The 19,925-nt window shown below is 37.3% G+C and overlaps 1 protein-coding gene across 4 annotated transcripts in view; it reads right to left on the reverse strand.

The window, feature by feature from the left end:
* LOC129239117 (uncharacterized) overlaps window positions 1-19,925 on the reverse strand; it is a 51,320-nt gene that overhangs the window by 15,790 nt on the left and 15,605 nt on the right. For all 4 annotated transcript variants that reach the window (XM_054874426.1, XM_054874451.1, XM_054874436.1 and 1 more), the window contains exons 3-4: window positions 18,322-18,720; window positions 18,017-18,206 (exon numbers count right to left, since the gene is read on the reverse strand). In XM_054874426.1, the coding sequence (XP_054730401.1) occupies window positions 18,017-18,206; window positions 18,322-18,720 (589 nt within the window). The remainder of the gene's footprint in view (window positions 1-18,016; window positions 18,207-18,321; window positions 18,721-19,925) is intronic.

A 19,925-nucleotide genomic window follows, 5' to 3' on the forward strand; every position in this document is an offset into this window, starting at 1 on the left:
GTTAAAAGGTGTATTAAAACAAAAAGGCTACCCTACAAAATATTAGATTAGTAAAAACTTAATAAATTTAAAAAAAAAATCATGTTTTTTCTAGTTTGGTTAAGCACACGAAATAAGGTGTGACGTGGATTTACTTATAATTTTGATTTTGCTGTAAATATATTACTTAAGAAGAAATAATTTAAGTTTATTTATGTATGTTTGTAACAAGAAATAATTTATCTTTGAATATGCGTTTAAGTTTTTTTTTCTAAATAAAGTTTATACAAAAATATTAAACTTTTTTATTTTGATAAACGGGCACACGAAATAAGCTGTGAGCCACTGTATATATAATTGGCGCTTACACTCTTTTTGGGTGTTTGGCCGAGCTTCTCCTCCTATTTGTGGTGTGCGTCTTGATGTTGTTCCACAAATGGAGGGACTTACAGTTTCAAGCCGACCCCGAACGGCAGATATTTTTTTATGAGGAGCTTTATCATGGCAGAAATACACTCGGAGGTTTGCCATTGCCTGCCGAGGGGCGACCGCTATTACGACGTTCTCTCTGTGAATTCCGAATGGTAGTCAGGCACCAACCCATTCGGCTACGGCGGCCGCCGTAGAATTAATTCCGATTATTAGCTTTCGTCGCTGTGGGGTAACCGCTGATACGCAGCTGGCTAATTCATCGGCAATTTCATTTCCTTAAAATATACTACCTAATACTAGAAGAATCTATTATATTTATTGGCTTAATAAAAAATAAATAAAATAAAGTTGTACGACTTAGAACTAGCATAGTTCAGAGCTTTTCATCCGTCAAGCTGGTTCTAGAAGAGATATATTGTTGCTGCATGACGGAGCCATATGAGAAGAAAAAAAGAGTCGAAAATTTCGGAATCAGGAGCATGTATATATTTTAGATGCTTTCGAGACTCATTGCTCTCAAGACGCCTCTTCCAAAAAACGTTAATAGTTAATCTTAGCCAAGGTGCGACTTACAGAAAGTGTTACGCGTTCTCTTCTGGCTGATATGCCGATTACATTTTGGTGTTCGAACCTTTAAAAGTAATTTATTAACAATCCCAAAAGCAGTCTACAATTCGAGCTTCTCAGTTAAAGCGGCTATATCGCTAGATTTTCTCAGATTTTTCACATCTTCAGCTTATCCCATCTACAGTCTCCGATGTCGCCTAGTTCTCACTCACTCCTTGTCCACATTCTAGTCTGATCTAATGATTAGTTGTCTCATTCCAAGTTACTTCCGAGTTACCCAGAATCAAAATAGTCAGTCTTGTACATCAATATTGTCAAGCCGTGACTTGCATTGCCGAACCAGATATGAATTAGTTAGAGAGTTCGGTGATGTCTTACATGCAGCTTGACTATTACTCCTGTCTCTCGATCAATTCTCCTCGACGTAGTCTATTGACATGCCCTTGCTTATAACACCGGGGGTAATAAATAAATCAAAAGAAAAATGTTTATAGTGTTCATCCTATTCAAGAAAGAGTTTCGGATTAGGCAGTAAATGGTCTACTACATTCAAGTCCGTTTACACTACATTTCAAGCTTGGAATTCAACACTCTAGCATATCTTCAACAAAGGGAACAACTGGTCTGACTTCTTCTTCAAATGGTTTTGTGCATCTTGATGCTCTCCTACATTAAAGGGACCTGAGTTTTATGCCGCCGACTGCAATTGATTTTTATAAGAAACTGTTAATGGCAGAAATGCTCTCTGAGGTTTGTGATTCCGATCGCATCAGAAAAAAGTTGTCCATCATTTGATGTTTGCATTGTACACAGGTTTCGCACCCGGGCTCAGTTGAGTAGTAGTCATGTACAAACGGCTTGACAATGTCGTTCGCTAATACTTCCATTTTGAAATTAATGCAAAGTAAAACTATTAAAAACTACTCATATTAACGGCTTCTAATTGAAGCTTTTAATGAGTTTTGAGTTTGCTATTGTCTTTTTATTGTATTTTTATTATACTAACTAATTGGAGTAAGATTCACTTATGTCGCGAATTCTACTTCCTGTTTTTGCTATTGTTGAAACAAACATTAAATTACTAATGGGAAAATGTGACAATGAATGGCAAATCGATGGTGAATGGTGAAACGATAAGGAGTGGAGCAGTAATTCCTTTTCTGAACAAAACAAAAGATTTAACAGAGATGGAATTATGGATCCTATCGCTAGCGAGGAAACTCTTAGAGTAACAGAAAGGGTTAAATATCTTGGCCTTGTGCTAAATAGAAATATAAATAGGAGACTGGAAACAGGACGTTGTAAACTGGGAAGTCCATCAATGCATACACAGATGGCTAAAAGCTCGACGTCAGGGTGGGCGGAGGCGTATATTCCGAATATCTGGACATCTCCTTTAGTTTTCGGCTCCCCGACTATTGCAGTATTTTTTAGGCTGATGGCAATAATTACAGTCTGTGCCAGAAGAAAAGAACCGGTATTTTCCTTTTAACTTCAAGATATATTTCGTTCTGCTTTTTGCTGCATAATAGTCCCACTCAAGGGCTACGACGCCAGTGCTAAGATTCGTGTCGTTCAAAACTTTCCCGTAAACGCAACCAAACAAAAATGAGTGAGAAGTACGCGAAGTGTTTTGAGGCGGTACTTTTATGCACGCATTCGAAAAGGCCGACATTATCGTACGCCGCGGCTGCAAAAGTGATTAAAAAATCGAAATAGTTGTGATGTGTAATCAGCCGTATAAAGTATAAAAAAATGTTGATGAATTTTCTTTCTTCCTAAGAATGGGCGTGCAGTAACATAACTTCTCCCGAAACTGTTTAACCCTAGAAGAGAAAGAGACGATCTCGCACCTTCTATTACACTTAGGTACACAATTTTTAATGATTTGGAACATCTAAGAACTGGGGAAATCAGGAATCTTCAAAAAATTTTTACATAGTTCACATTGGTTTTCATTTACTTTAGAAATGAGTAATGAGCTGCCGTTATGGTGAATGACGAGCCCTAACGAGCCAAGCTGCTTGGATTTTTGTTTCCATGATTGACGCCATTTCTTTTTTTGTTTTTCCTTGTTCACTCCACATGGAAGCATAGGGCCTCGACAAGACTTGTCTTGTGTTGGTTTCGTTAATCTATTTGATTTCTGGCAGGGTAGGTGATTTGCCTGCCCTACCAGTCCTAAGTGGTGGAAATGCCCACCTGTCGCTGCTTAGGAGAGAAGTCTTCTTATTGCTTGGAGTGCCATCTGTGTGTCACATTTTTCTGGCAGAAGGATCATACAGATGGTTGAGGACTTCGGTAAATTTAGTGTGTCTGCGCTATTACCGCAGTTGCCCCCTTCCTCCTGCTCGTGCCACTGATGCAATGTGTAACTGTTCTTTCTTTGTTTTTGCTTGTTTTAGCAGCCACAATGCAAATAATGCGCTGACTGTTGTGCGGGAGTAAGAATGGGCAGCATAGGTTTTTGGGTTTGAGGAATGAGATTTTTTTTTTTGTTTTTAAAAACTAGGAAAGTAGGTAAATTTGGAAAAGTGTGACGACCGTGCTTTACGTGGGATTTGAACCTTCGAATCCACAACCTCTGGGATGGCAGGCTAGTGCACTTACGCTGGACTACCGAGGCCGCTTTGACGCCATATGGGCAGATTTATTGGAAAATGTTATCAAAAATTGGGCCGATCGAATGGACCATGTAACTCGAGACCTGTGCCGGATATTTTATTAAAAAAATAAATAATATAATAAAATATTCATAAAATTATCTACCACATATAGGGTGGGTCATGTAAAATTTACTTTTTGCTATAAAAAAACTATAAAAAAAACTAATCAGTATTTTTTCAAACTTTTTTTTTATTTTGAAGATTGAACATTGTCATTTATGAATGAAAAATAATATCGTTCAAATGACTGCCACGACTGGATTTACAGTAGGCCATTCTATTAACCCAATTTTGAAGCACATTTTCGATTGTTGGGCTCCGCCAGACAAAAAACCGCACCAAACAGTGACTCGTTGTGAATGCATTTGCTTCTCTACAGTAACGTGTGGATTTTCTGAGCCCCAAATCCGACAATTTTGCTTATTGACGTACCCACCGATGTGAAAATGAGCTTCATCAGAAAAGATTTTTCGGTAGAAATGCTCATCTTCGGTCAAACGATTTTTTGCCCATTTTCCCAATTTTGTTCAAGCGTATAGCACCCCATTTCGTAAATGTCAAACTTTAAAGTAAATTATGACATGTCATTTGTGTTACCATTCTCAAAGAAATAGGTGGTTCAAAAAGCAAACGCTATATGGTCCACCCTGTATAATGAAGCAATTCATTCCAACAATATTTCTGTTTTGCATTATCATTTTATGCTCCCAAGCTCTCAAAAAAACGCCCGATATATGTAGTTATAAACGCTTCAACTTTGCTCTTCTTGCGTAACGTAAAAGATAGTTAAACTCCTCCTATGAAATAAAGTATACGCAATGGATTCCCCTATTTACCTTTCCGCTAATGAAACTATAAAATACTTCAAAAAATTAAATTAAAGAGAAAATGTTAAAACTACGTATGCAGCATTACCATTCAAAATCTTTAGTGTAGAAAATTTTCTTGTAAAGCACAAAAAAACTAAAATAGATTTTTGTAGCGCGGTGTATTAGTGCATATAAATACCGTTGTGTATCTAAAAACGAGTTTAAAATAATACTCAGCAGCTCCTACAAAGTAATTATAAGCCTTAAAATTGAGGAATAGCCTCTAATAAAAAGTAATTGTTGTCATAGAATATTTTTACCTGATATCAATTGCCTTTTAGATCAAATTATTTTATGGAGGAACAGTGAATGCGCGAAGCGTTAAATAAATATAAAACATAATAAAATAATAATAAAACAAATTTTGGATTTTAGAAGGCGCTCCCGGCGTCTTCTTATTGCGAAAATTAAAAAAGTGTATTGTTGCGAGTATTTTTTACTATGGGACTTTTCAGGGAATAAAGTAAATATGAGTGAATAATCGAATTGTTTGATTAATTGGCCAATGCCGAGATTGAATGCTTTAAATATATGCTTTAAATATATAAGTACTAGCTGTACCCGGCGGGCGTTGCTGCGAGAAATTTAAGAAAAATACCTTTAAAGAAAAATCAGTACACAAATAATCAATTCATTCTAAACCATTTTATTGATTTTGTTTGTTTCGAAAAAATTGTGACATTACAAAGTTTAGTTTCAATTCGAAGTTTATTGAAGTGCTGTGGGATACACAATATTTCTTGTTTTTCCATCTGGTGCGTAGACGAATAAATCACAAGGTTTTCCGACCCCTGAGCAAGCCACATAGAGCTGTCCATGTGAGCAGCATGGATTCTCCAAATTTAATCCACACACTTGTAACGATTGCCCTTGTGCTTTGTTAATAGCCATTGCGAAAGCGAGTCGCACCGGGAACTGGAAACGTTTGAATTCGAATGGCATATCTGGCGGGATCATTGGGATACGTGCCAACAGTACGTCTTCACGTTTGAGTTTTCCAGTCAAAATTGTTGCCTGGATAACATTGTTCATTATTTTCTTGAGAGTCTGCGTCCGTTGCAAAGTCGCGCTGGATTAATGTTTCTATGAACAATGATGGGTACGCCAATTTTCAATGTAAGAACGTGCGGCGGTATGCCTGGCAAATCAAGCGAATTCAAGAATTCAGTTGGATAGTGGACAGCTTCGGCTTGATTCTCCAAAGTATCGATGGGGTTATACAGGGTGAACGATATGAAGTGTTGCCAACTTCACACTGCTTGTATCTGTAAAACAGCTCATGACATCAACGTCAACATTTTTCTAAGTTCAATATATTGTTTATAAGCCACAAAAAGTATTTGCGTCTCAGTTTTGTTGAATTTTTTTACGTGATCACGTCTTATAATTCGATTTAGCCGGCTGCACGCACGAAAAAATGTGTCGTTACCTTGCTCATTCGTCGTTACCTTGCCCATGGTCGTTACCTTGCTTGAACTGCAAGCGAAAGCGCGGAACGAACGACAAAGAGCACAATCGGCCCCCGCATTCGGCAACGTTCGACATCTGCACTTGAGTGAGCATATATATGTATGCATATGCGCATATGTACATATAAAAACTCACATATTTGTATTTGCATATGTCTTCTTATTGATTATTATTAATTTGATTTACTTGAAGAATTTAAAATAAAACCAAGTATATCATCATCATCCTTACCGAATTTATAATTATTGACTAGTTGTTAATAATACCTGTTGTTTTAATGTTTTTATTACTAATTTATTATTATATATGAAGGAAAAAATGTATGGTAATATTTACCACATACCTTATAAGATATGTTGTATACTAATATATGTATATAAACATGCATATATACATATACTTTGGTGCAATTTTCATAGACTAATATATGTATATATGTACGCGCCAATTCTATATATATATATAATATACATATGTCCTATGCCAATACATATAAACATGCATATATAAAATTTCGCGCAAATTTCAAACAAAAAGAACAAATCTATATGTAAAGATGCATACAAGTCATATGGACATATCAAATGTACGAATCCATTCTGTACGCAAATGTAAGCTAATGTACATTGCTTGAACTGCAAGCGAGAACGCGGAACCAACAACAAAGAGCACAATCGGCCCCCGCGTTCGGCAACGTTCGACATCTGGCGCTCTTCTACTTGATTGAGCATACATAAATATGTACCTATGTATATGCGCATATGTATATAAATTCACATATTTGTATTTGCATATACCTTCTTCCTGTGTGCATGGTAATGAACCATTTCTCTGTTGAGAATAGGACGATGAGAGGAAAAGTAGGAAATATGAAAGGGAGTGTTTCGACTGTAATGTTTCTTGAAAAAGTCAAATCTTCGTGTTGTTGACTTATTAACGTCTGATGCACAATCGAAATTGAACATATCTTTCATGAATTTGATAAATGTTTCGAAATTTTTCACGTTTGCGTAAATGTAACTTGACCTATTCCATTGCGATTCCATTTACCTCCTTCTATATATGCATACAAAATATCTATCAAACAAATAAAATTAAAATTTTGTTTTGAAAATTGCATCAATTCCATCAATATTTTCTTATGACGTTGTCACGTTAAACTATCGTCAGTAAACCGACTTTACAGACAACCTCTTTTTTTTATTCTGTGATGGAATTCAAACGTAATAGTGTGATTGCGTTATATTTGGCTGGAAAATCACAACAGCCATTGTTCGTGAGCTCAGTCACCTCCAAGTGAATAAAATGTTTGTGTATTGCACTATAAAACGTTACAATGATACTGGTAGCATTGCAAAACGCTATGGAGGTGGACCAAAAAAACCGCAACAACGCCTGAAATGGTTCGGAAAGTAATGCCTTTACTTGAACGAAATCCACGTTGAAGTGGAAGAAAAATGGCCAAAGAACTGAAAATATCAGAAGACAGCATTCGACGCATATTAAAAAATGAGCTCAAGGTCAAGGCTTACAAGTTCCAAAAAGCATACGATCTTTCACCCCAGCAAAAAAAAAGTTCGGTGCGAAAGAGCAAAGGAGTTGTTGCGCTTGCACGAATGTGGCGAATTTCCTAACATTGTGCTTTCTGATGAATAAAATTTCCCCATTGAGCTGTTAATAAACAATCAAAACAATCGTGTTTACTTGGCCGAACGCTCATACGAGAATTTGAGCCTACGTACGGTCACTCGAAGCAATTTCCCATCGCAAGTGACCGCTGATGGACGCTCGCCAATCGTTTTTATCGAGCCTGGTGTCAAAGTGAATGCGACTTAAGCCTATAGACAAGGTAAAAGGTGGTCATATTGAGCTAAAGTGAATATATGTATGTATGTTAAAATTGTAATCATTTTTGAACAACTTTGTCTTTGAAGTCAATAAAAACTAATTTCACACAAACAAGTTATGGTGTTTTGAATGGGTTGGTGTCGAAATTCTGTATGTACAAAATTCTAAAAACAAAATTCAGCTTTTTAAAATTCTGCTTTTTAAAATTCTGCTTTTTTAAAATTCTGCTTTTTTAAAATTCTGCTTTCTAAAATTCTGTATTACAAAATTCTGTATTACAAAATTCTGTATTACAAAATTCTGTATTAAAATATAATGTTAACAAAATAATTACATTACCTCTTTAACATTGTTAACATTATTATTTTAATACAGAATTTTGTAATACAGAACATTGTGGGATATTCATTGTCAAATTTAGGTATGGTTATTTGTTAGTAAAACTTTTTACACAATTTGAGTATATGCGCCCCATTGTTTTTAACATATTCGTACATACCTATGTACATACCTACGTTAATTATAGTTGACAACATTTATACATTGGTATGTACATAGGTATGTTTGCAATCAAATATTACCTGGAGATGAGAACTTCTATCACAAATGAGGAATTACAATTTCACCACACCTGTCTACAACGGTTCTTATATTGTTTGTTTACCTTCTGTTAAGTGCTGACTTTTTGTGAAAGAGCGTGGTTTAATATTATATTGATAAAAATGTCCGAAATAAGAATTTTGAAAACAAAAAAAATAAGGAAATGTTGGGTGTTGATGGGTATTTCTATTATTTAGAAAGAATAACAAAACAAAGGACATATAATTGGTCGTGTTCCAAGAGAATAGCGTGTCACTGTAAATCTCGATTGGTGACTGAATTAAAAGACGGTATCCATTGTGTGATTAAAAGGTCCGGTGTACATACCCATAGCCCTGAGGCAGTGGAAGGTTTTGTTCGCGATGCTAATATAAAGCTTAAAGAGTTGTCTAAAAAAACATGCTTGCCGGCTAGCCAGATAATTCGAGAAACCATTGTGCTAACTACGAGCGATAGCCGTGATGCTTTACCTTCTAAAATGGCCCAAAAAAGTAAAATAATGCGGACTAGAAAAAAGAAATGGAACATGAAAGAACCAAAAACTGTAGATGATATTGATATGCCACTTAATTTATATGTCCTTGAAGGCGAGCTTTTTGTCTTAGCAGAAAAGTGGGTCGATGATGAACTTTTTATAATATTGGGGACAAAATCTTCATTGGAAATGCTGAGTAGCAGTGACTGCTGGGCTGTTGATGGAACTTTCCATGTTGTTCCTCGCGTTATGAGGCAACTTTTTTCCATACATGGCAGAGTACATGGCGAAATCGTGCCTCTCGTTTTTTGCTTGATGAGCAAAAAAACGTTGAAGTCATATGTCGCTGTTTTTAACGAGTTGCTGACGATTGCAGGTAACCATGAACTAAATTTATACCCTCAGCGTATAATTTGCGATTTCGAAATGGGTATCATATCGGCAATTAAGCAATGTTTCCCAAATACTGTTTGTTCCATTTTGGACAAATAATATGGCGAAAGGTTCAGAAGGAGAGGTAATTAAAGCCTATTTTATGGTTGTGTATGTATACTAAGTAATAGTATGTTCTTTTTATGTATAGATTGGCTCAAAAATATGGGACTTCGGTGGAATTCGCACTGCAAGTCCGAATGATTAAAAGCTTTCGTACCGCCAAGAGAAATACCGAATTACTTTCAAGCATTACTTAATAACTGCGATGATGAAAGTGTAAAAAAATTACTAGTTTGGTTTGATAAAAATTATATTGATATAAATAATAATAATTCCAAATATTCTCCCGAGTTTTGGTCAGTGCATGACCATAATGCATCGCAAACAGAAACGTTTCCTAGAACACAAAACAATATTGAAGCGTGGCATCGGCGGCTGAAAGTTATTGTTGGAAGAAGAAATTCGCAAACTAAAATATTGTTATCGCTTAAACATATATATATGGAATAAATGTTTATTTTGGTACTTCTTGTATGACGAAAATCACAAAACTTGAATAAAGCAGAATTTTTCGCATTAAACATGCAGAATTTTGAAAAAGCAGAATTTTAGAAAGCAGAATTTTAAAAAGCAGCATTTTAAAAAAGCAGAATTTTAAAAAGCAGAATTTTTTTGCAATTTACAGAATTTTGTCACCCAGAATTTTGTAATACAGAATAATGACACGCTCCCGTTTTGAATAGGTAACACTTCATATCGTTCACCCTGTATGTTGTCGTTTGACTGGGCATTCCATGCTGAGTGGTGAAGTTTATGTTATTGCCATCAATGTTTTTGGCTGCTAATATACTACTGTGGGCAAAAAGTAAGGTGAATTTATTTACCAATCGATCAAGAGCGCATTTTTCGATTTTTACAATGTCTGATTTGATTGAGCAGAGAAATGCCATAAAATTTTGTTTGCGGAATGAAATTTCGGCAGCGGAAACGTTTAGAATGTTGCAGAAGGCATTTGGTGATTCGACCATGTCGCAGAAAAATGTTTATAAGTGGTACAAAGACTTCAAAGAGGGTCGAGAACGTGTTGATGACTTGGAGCGCTCCGGACGACCATCGACGTCAACAGATGACCAACACGTCAATAAAGTGAAATAGTTAGTGCTCAAAAATCGTTAAAGACCTTACTGATATGATCGGAATATCAGAAGAATCTGTGAAAACCATTTTGAAAGACCATTTGGGCCTACGAAAAGTAAAATCTCGTTTGGTACCGAAAACTCTCAATTTCTTGGAAAAAAGTCGTCGCGTTGATGTGTGTGAAACAATGCTTTCAGACTATCAGGACAAGCTCAAATGCATCATTACGGGAGATGAGACTTGGATTTATGCTTACGACCCTGAAACAACCGACCAATCAAGCGAATATCGTGCTAAAGGCGAGACCAGACCGAAAAGAACACGTCAAAGTCGTTCAAAAATAAAGGTCATGATGACAGTTTTTTTCGATTTTCGTGGTGTGGTGCACTATGAATTCCCTCCACCTGGCCAAACTGTTAATAAGGAATATTATTTGAGCGTTATGCTTCGTTTACGTGAAGCAATTCGTCTAAAAAGACCAGAATTATGGGCCAACAACTATTGGTTTTTGCATCACGATAATGCACCGTCTCACACTGCACTCGTTCTTCGTGACCATTTCGCCAAAAATTCCACGCATATCGTTCCGCAACCACCGTATTCGCCTGATTTCTCCGTGTGACTTCTGGCTATTCCCAAAACTCAAGAGACCACTCCGGGGCAGTGATGGTAAATGTAGGGAAAATTCCCTTCATGTAGGGATTTATGTCGAAAAATGTGGGTGTAGGGAAAAGAAGGACAGATTTTGTTAAATTCTGTAAATGTAAGGAATTTTTAAGAAGGACAGAAACAAATGTAAAATAGCGGGCAAAATTAGAAAAGTACATTTAAAATAAAAATCCGCGGTAAGGTTTCATGCTAGACTTTTTTTCTTAATGGCAGAATACTTTTAAAAGCGTTAATACGGCAACATTGCCGTTTTTTTTCTCGTTAACGCTAACGCGATTTTTTCTTCGCGCGAAAATTGTTAGTTTTTTGGTGCTTTTCACTTTTGAAGCAAGTTTGCAATTAATTTAGTTTTAGCTTTTTTATATTTAAAATGCATATATACTTATATATGAGTTCCCCCTCTTCGACTGACTCTTCGGAGGAATACCAGAAAAAACAATACAAGTATATGGTATATCAGAAACAAAAATTCAATACCAAGTGGCTCGACGACGACAATTTTAGTGGCTGGTTGGAAGCTGTGGCGAACGATCCATTCAAATGCAAATGCGCTGCGTGCGACAAAGTTTTGAACTGCGGCAAGTCTGATTTTCAGAAGCGCACCGAATCAGAAATGCACCAAAAAAAAAATGAAGGTAATAGAAAAGACACCCAAAATAAACAGATTTCTTTTTTTTAAATCGAGTAAACCAAATGGTTCCAGAAATTTCGAATCAAGATTTAGCATGTTCTTCGCTGAGCATAATGTCGCGCTACAAGTGGTGAACCATTTAATTCCACTTTTAAAAGAAATCGTGCCGGATTCTGAAAAAATAAATCTCATTATAGTGTAAACGCAGGATAAAAAATTTAGGGAATTGTGTAGGGAAAATATTTTGTAAGCGTAGAGAAAAGTAGGGAATTTTTTTGGGCTGTGTAGGGATTTTTCAAAAAATCATTTACCATCACTGCTCCGGGGAACGCGTTTCGAGTCGATTGAGAAGATAAAAGCTGAATCGAAGAAGGTGCTGATGGCTATACCGGAAATGGACTATTTGGCATGTTTCGGGGATTGGAAAAATCGTTGGCATAAGTGTATTTCATCGAGAGGGGATTATTTTGAAGGGGATGAAATTGATTTACAAGAATAAATAAAGATTTTTCATTTTACAACCAAATTCACCTTACTTTTTGCCCACAGTAGTAGCACGCGTACTGAGCCAATGCTGGTTTTTGTTTGGGAAAACGTTTTTTTCCTCGATGCTTTCTGTGATCTTGCAGAAGTTTGCTGGTAGGGTGATACATTGTGTAGATTCATCAATTTCCATTCGCCCATTTCCAATATCCAATAATTGTTTTGCAAAATTTCCAGTCGTTGCATCCCGCTGTAGTTGTACGCGCATGTTAGTTTTCAGAGTCAATTTCTGTAAATGACGCCATAGAATTAATGATTTAAGCCATACATTAAGTTCATCAGCGGGTGTTGAACATGGTATAATGGGCAGTGTTTGTCGAAAATCACCAGACCAGACAATAAAATGAGTGCGCCACCGAAGATCCGTCTGTTTCCTCTCAAATCTTGCAGTGCACGATCAAGCGCTTCCAATGCTTTCTTGTGAGACATTGTACATTCGTTCCATATGATAATTTTACACGTTTGGAGAACTTTTCCCATTCCCGAGTTTTTGCTGATGTTGCATGTTGGTGCCTCAGTATGTGGCAATTTCAACGGCAGTTTGAATGCTGAATGCGCTTTTCGGCCACCATCTAAAAGAGTTTCCGCAATTCCAGATGATGCAATAGCCAGTGAAATATTATTTTGTGATCGTATGGTTGCCAAAATTAGTGAAAGAAGAAAAGTTTGGCTGTACCACCGCGCGCATCTTCGATAGAATCATTCTGTATTGTTCGGATGAACAGTGTACAGACGACCCAATGCATTACTGGAATATGACATTATTTATGACAATCGGTTGAACGGGGCAGAAGTTGCACCTCTGCAGCGCCGTCTGGTGGCGAGTGGCATTAATGAGCATATTCTACAAACCTTCTCCGTGGAAAAATAGATATATGTACCAATTTTTATAATAATCGGTGCAGTAGTGTTTGAGTTCATCGATGACATACAGACAAACATTCATTTTTATATATAAGAAGAAAGATAATAAAAAACACAACTTAAATCGACTTAGCACGTTTTTCTGTCAGACACTAAATGGCTTGCTTTTCTCAGAATAATTAATCAATTAAACATTCATAGCCGTAGCGTGAGTAAGCATCTTAATAGAAGTTCAATAAAACACTAAAGTTTTTAATGATAAATCAGAATTTATAGGCCTTGACGTAAAACCTATTAAAGCCCCATGAGCTGTTTTTATCGGGTTTTTGGCATTTTTTTATTTTCACTTTTGCTCCATAGTGTAGCTTTTGGGCTATTTGTGTGGGCGGTAGGAGGTGCAGAATAACAGTAATGATAATTACAATTTATGTGAAATTCGTGAGACGTGCTAACGTGTAATTTCAATAACATATTTATAAGCATCTAATTACACAAACTGTACGCACAGTTGTATGTAATTAAGTACGTATTTAACATAGACTTGTGCAGGGAGCTCAAAGTGAAATTAAAATTAAATCCATCTTTTGAATGGGATTTCATTATATATTTATTGATACAACTATTTACGAAGATGAGGCGAATAAAAAGAAAATATGTAATATTTTTCAGCTATTCTCCCCAATCACATTTAGAGCTGTCGATTATTTTGGTAAAATTGTCGACGACATTTAGGCTCAATAGAGAATGTGTCTTTGAAATTAGTTCTTCAAAGCTTCAATTGCTTCAGGTTTATTCACGTAAACACGATTTTTGTAGGTGATCTCACAAAAAATAGTCCAAAGGCTATAAAATGGGAAATCTTGGCAGCCAAATTGCTGCAGAATAGTGTGAAAGTATTCTTCCAAGGTATTTCTCTCACAACAAATTGAATATTTTGGCGGTTGTGTGCTGCAGCGTTGTGTCGAAACCACATTATCAGTATCCATACCATCAATAATAGAAAAAAAAGAAAGGGTAGTTAAGGCAGTAGTCTGCTTTACAGGCTTCAAAAAATCGATTTTTTTGTTTTGTTTTAAATCTCTTCCAAAACTATCCAAGAATATGTCTTTAAAATTCCAGAGGCCAATTCGACATATTTTCGAAGCTAAAGCAGTTTTGGTGGCCGAGCGTCGACCAGGTGCGAATGCTCAGGCAGAACTTTAAAGCGCGTTTTCTCGAGTTTTCATTTTCACAAGTGTTAGAAAACGGTGCCGGCGATAGCAAAAAGAATATATGTCCGATCGAAAAAAACCAAAGTGATCTAGCTTCAGTATTAAATTATCTTCTATTTGAACTAAAAAAGTTGGACAAAAGTATTATTTAAACTACTTGTTTTGCAACTTAAAGTCAATTTTTTTTCTTAAAAAAGTGAATTTTTTTTTCAAACTTCGAAAAAATTTGGAATTTTATAACTTCTTCGGTATTTTTTTAGTTCATAAAGAAAAGAAACTTATAAAAATTAAAAAAAAATTTGGTTCGACTGTTTCAGATGCATCGCACGACCTCCATCACCGGCACCGATTTACAAGTGCAGACTCCAGGCGCTCCAGAAAAATACTTACAACTTTAAAAAATTTCAATATTTTTTAAAAATAAATATTGTTTTTTAAACCTTAAATATAGTACACTATCGTCTTAAAATTCCGTTTACCGCAATCATTTCCTTCCCTTTCAAAAAAAATTGCTAAAAAAACGCTTTTTTTCGGCTTCTAAAGCAGACTACTGCCTTAAACAAACGGTGAAAAGTGTTGTTGCTGAGAGAGAGAGAACAGTTTCTTAATATAAGCACATCTGCTCAGACAACGGCAAATTATTTAGCGAACGGTGCAAAGTTTTCGTGAGAAGAGAGAGAATAGCTGATTACCATCTGCACAATTGCTCAGATAGCTACGGTGAGAGGTGAATGACACCTGACTCCCATAGGTATGAGCAAGGTGGATTTATTAATAATAAATTCGCCTTGGGTATGAGCAAACCACCCAACAACATGCCGAATGAGTTTCCGGGCATATGCAGAGAATCGAAAGAAAAGAGCGATACGATCAATCCTTTTCTGAGACGAGAAAAAAAATACTCACTCCTGAGCAAGAGCGCGCTGAAAAGCGCCAATGCGAGCATAAAACTCCAGACATGGAAAAAAGCGACACGCAACATCAGAAGGAAGAGGAAAGGGAGCAAGCGACAAAGCGAGAATCAGACGGGGAACCGCTATGTGTGATGGGAGACAAAATAAAAGAGCTCATTAGTATGATGGAAGTGCAGAGGCATATCAACATTCCAATGAAAGACGTGGTGAGCGAAATAGAGAGGCAGCATCAGAATATCTAAGCCACCCACTGTGCGCGCCAATCAAAGCACACAAACCGAAAAAATGGAGCACGATCGCAAAAAGCAAGTAAAGCCCGCACGGCTGCCAATAGCGGGCGTAATGCGCCCAATTCGCCGCAGCAAATAGCAAAGTGCATCGGCTTAGAATCGCCGAGAGGACCAATAGGGGCCAGGCCCAAAGAGCAACAACACTACTTCAACCAACCAAAAGAGGTAGTTGCTGTAAAGAGAGAAAGCGTGGTAGCAGTAGACATGTATGCGCCCCTAGGCGTGGCATCGCGAAACGTGATGGAGGTGGTCATCAAAAGACTGCAACGTTACGTGAAATGGTTCAAAAAGTGAAAAGCGACTTGAGCAAAATCCGACGAAGTGCCATAAGGCGTATGATCTTACCAAAGCAGCAACAAGTCAGACTTGAGAGAGCGAAGTACTTCTGCTCAAATATGAATGAGACGTTATCAATAAAACGGTCCGCGGATGACATATGGCAAAAATAAATTTTTTGTTTTTTGGTAGGACTGTTATAAGCTTACATGGCAAATTTCAGCGTGATATGTCACATAGTTTGTTTAACCATTGGCCTTGCGGAAGGAATTCCGAGTGCACCACACCTTCGTAATCGAAAAAAACAGTCAGCATAACCTTAATTTTTGAGCGACTTTGGCGTGGTTTTTTGGGTTGATGTATGGTCCTCTTTGAACGATTTGTACCACTGGAAAACACGTGCACGCGATAGAGCAGAGTCCCCATAGGTTGTCGCAACATTTTTAAGGCGTCTGAAGCCGAAATTTTGTTGGAATAACAAAATTTCAAACAAATTCTCTGTTCAACTTGAATTTCCATCGTTAAATTCGAAGAACACACTCGAGCTTGACTTGTTAACAGTAGCACAGAAAACAAACTATGTGACATATCACGCTGAAATTTGCCATGTAAGCTTATAACAGTCCTACCAAAAAACAAAAAATTTATTTTTGCCATATGTCATCCGCGGACCGTTTTATTGATAACGTCTCGTTCATATTTGAATAGAAGTAGTTGCTTTGCTTGACCGAAAGCGGCCAATTTCCGATCATTGCGTTTTTTGACGAGAAAATTTTTCAAATTGAGCAATTCGTAAACTTCCAAAACGATGGGAGTTTTTCTTTAGGCCATTTTGGAGAGCAAGGTCTGAGCTAAAAGATTCACCAGTCTCGAGGCGCTGAAAAAAGAAATTGTCCGCTAGTGGGCCAAAATACCTACAAGTCGCATTCGGATAGCGTGCGATTCGTTTCTGGACCGTTCCAGGGGCTTAGTCAAGGCAAAAGGTGGTCATATCGAGCGAAAGTAAATTGGTTCTTAATTTTATATAATTGTCACATATTTTTTATTTTGAATTGAATAAAAGTAATTTTCCATACAAAATTTATGCCCTTTTTAATTGGCTATACTTCGAGTGCCGGACCCTGTATATATGCAACATATCTCGAAATGTTGGCGGTACGCACTTTTCTAGCTCTACTTAAATTGAGCAGCGATAAGCCAAACAACTTTAATTTTTACTCTGGACTCTATTGGGGGGCTATAATGATTTAATTATTTTAAACGACTCTCGAGCAAATTCGAAATTTTTTTTTGGTTATTTGTCGATTTTCTACTTAATACCTCTCAAAAGATATGCCAACAAAATGGCCCCTTTAAAAAAACTAATAAAAATAAAACATAATAAAAATAAATTTGACCAATAGCTAATTTATGCATTCCAAAAATGATAGAAAAGCTGTCGCCACTCGGCAAGCAATGGCAAACTTCCGAGTGTATTTCCGCCATGAGAAAGCTCCTCATAAAAAGCCATCTGTCATTCGGAGGCGGCATAAAACTGTAGGTCTCTTCATTTATGAAAATACAACAATACGCGCATCACAAATAAGAGGAGGAGAGTGGCCAAACACCCAGAGGGTGTAGCGCCAATTCATATATAGCGCCAATATATATATATATATATATATGAATATTCAAGCAAATATTATAAGGGACTTAACAGTTCTCCGAAGATGTTCAATTATTCGCATAAAATTATAAATATTTTTTAAGTTGAATCAGCGAAGCGAAACAGTAAATGATTCATTGCTTCACAATATTCACATATCGAATTTAAAATTGCAAATCGCGCGCATTACTAGTATTGAATAACCGTAACGCTAAAAACAGCTAACTAATTGTAATTGCAGTGAGCTCATACAGCTCGGCAATGCTGCGCATCATTTTCCATTTTCAGCACTGAAATCCAGCCGATAAAGCCATAGAACTCATATTTGAAATTTCACTACGTATTTGGTTTGTGCTGATGGAATTCGCAGCTCGCAACACCTGATGGGTGGTGGGTGTATTCACTACTGTCATACACTCTTTATAATTAGCACTTATACACTGTGCAATTCACATACACGCACACACACACAAACCGATATGCCCAAACACTCACCTCTCACGATTGTTGCGGTACGATGGCGCAAACGATGCGGACAGACATTTAAATTCGCTTTCGAACAGACAACGCTCAGCGCATTCACGTCGCGTGACCAGCGTCGCTATTGTCTTCTTTCCCTGAAACACCAGACTCGTACCGGGAATTTTTGTAAGTGTCCATTTGCGTTGTTTGCACACTTCGGGCACTATAAAAATCAATACAGAGAGCAGAAAAAACAAAAAAAAATTAAAAGTGCAAATAAACAGTGATTTCAAGTTAATGTGGAAAATAAGCTGTTAAAACTGGTATTTGCCACCCACCTTTCAGACAGGTTTTCTCATAGAACAGCGCCTCAGCATCCGCCACCAATGGCAGTTCATTGGCTATGGCCTGATAGCGTTGCGAACGCTCAAAATACGAATAACCATAGCACTCGTTTGTGTCCAATAGATGAACGTAGGCCATACAATCGCTATCCTCATTACACATCCGCCAACAAATGGCGCTCGCTGTATCGCTGGCAATTGCCGGATTCTGGCTTTGGCCATCTGTCGCACCCACTATGCTGTAACCTTCACGCCTGTGGCGATTGCGATCCTTAAAATTGTATGCTGGTGAGTAGATGAGGTTTTGTGCGGTTAGATATTCCAGTGGCGGCCGGAAGCCAACAATTTTCTGTAGATGCATTTGATAAAGTGGACATTTGAGTAGGAGGGCATCTGAAAATAGGCAGGTAAAAGAGAGATGTGTTTTTTATTTATTTGAAAGTAGCAAAAAAGCTTATGGCGCAGTTGTTCGCTTTAAGTTAAAATTAAAGTAAATTTGTTAGGCAAATAGGTGCTTATACTCGGATATGTATGTGCATGTGAAAATCGTATATGTATTTAGTTCAAGCGAGTACGGGAAATCAGTATAATTATTGACCTACGCAGGTGATATTTACATCGTTGGTCGGCGGAATCTAAAGCAAAGCTTTGAAAAAGTCGAAAGAGAAAGCAAACAGAATGAATTCACTGCCAACAAAAGAAAAATAAGGTAAAATGATTCTCCTGTATATGGTTCAATCAGCTTACTAATTCCGGGTATCCTCTGGGTATCTTCCGAGTATCCGTTCGAGAGCGAGCTAATGTGAGAAGGCGAAGCACCCCAAGATATCTGGCTGTGCGCTGGGTTTGGGAACTGCCACGTAAAAATCCGCCCCCCAATGGAAACGAAAACAAAGCCTCGGATGAAAGCTATTGAGTATGGGAATAAGTTTCCACCCTTTCTTAGCCAAAGTTCCGAATTATTTACACAATTAATAATACATGCTATTATGTGAAGTCTGTGCCATTGGAAGCTACAACTTTAGTCCATGTTTCAGGCAGCCCACGGACTCCTCTGCCGAAAAATTTGAGTTCTTTGACTTGATCCATTCATTGAGCCAGTTTGCGATGCACTCGTAAGAAGTGAACCGCTCTTCAATAAGGGCTGACTGCATTGATTGGAATAGATGGTAATACGAAGGTGCAATGGCTGGGGAATACGGCGGGTGGGGCAAGATTTTCCAGTTCAGTCCCTCTAAATATTTCTAAATACATATTTCTGGACCGATTTAGCAACGTGTAGCCGTGTCTTGCAGCAAAATCAGGTTGTAATGTCTACCGTCCGATTCCGGCCGCTTTTCTTTGAGATATTGATTCAAACGCATTGGCTGCAGTCGGTAACGATCGCTAGTAATGGTTTTAGATGGTTTAAGTAATTCACAATAGATGATATCCTTCTGATCCCACCAGATGCAAAGCATAACCTTTGAAGCAGGGATATTTTTTTGCTGTCGATGTACCTGGTTCACCTGGCAGGCTCCAACATCTTCGACGCTTAGGGTTAACAAAATAGATCCATTTTTCCTCGCCAGTGACGATGCGATACAGAAAACCTTTTC

Source organism: Anastrepha obliqua, chromosome 1 (genome assembly GCF_027943255.1).
Source record: "Anastrepha obliqua isolate idAnaObli1 chromosome 1, idAnaObli1_1.0, whole genome shotgun sequence".
NCBI classification, from domain to species: Eukaryota; Metazoa; Arthropoda; class Insecta; order Diptera; family Tephritidae; genus Anastrepha; species Anastrepha obliqua.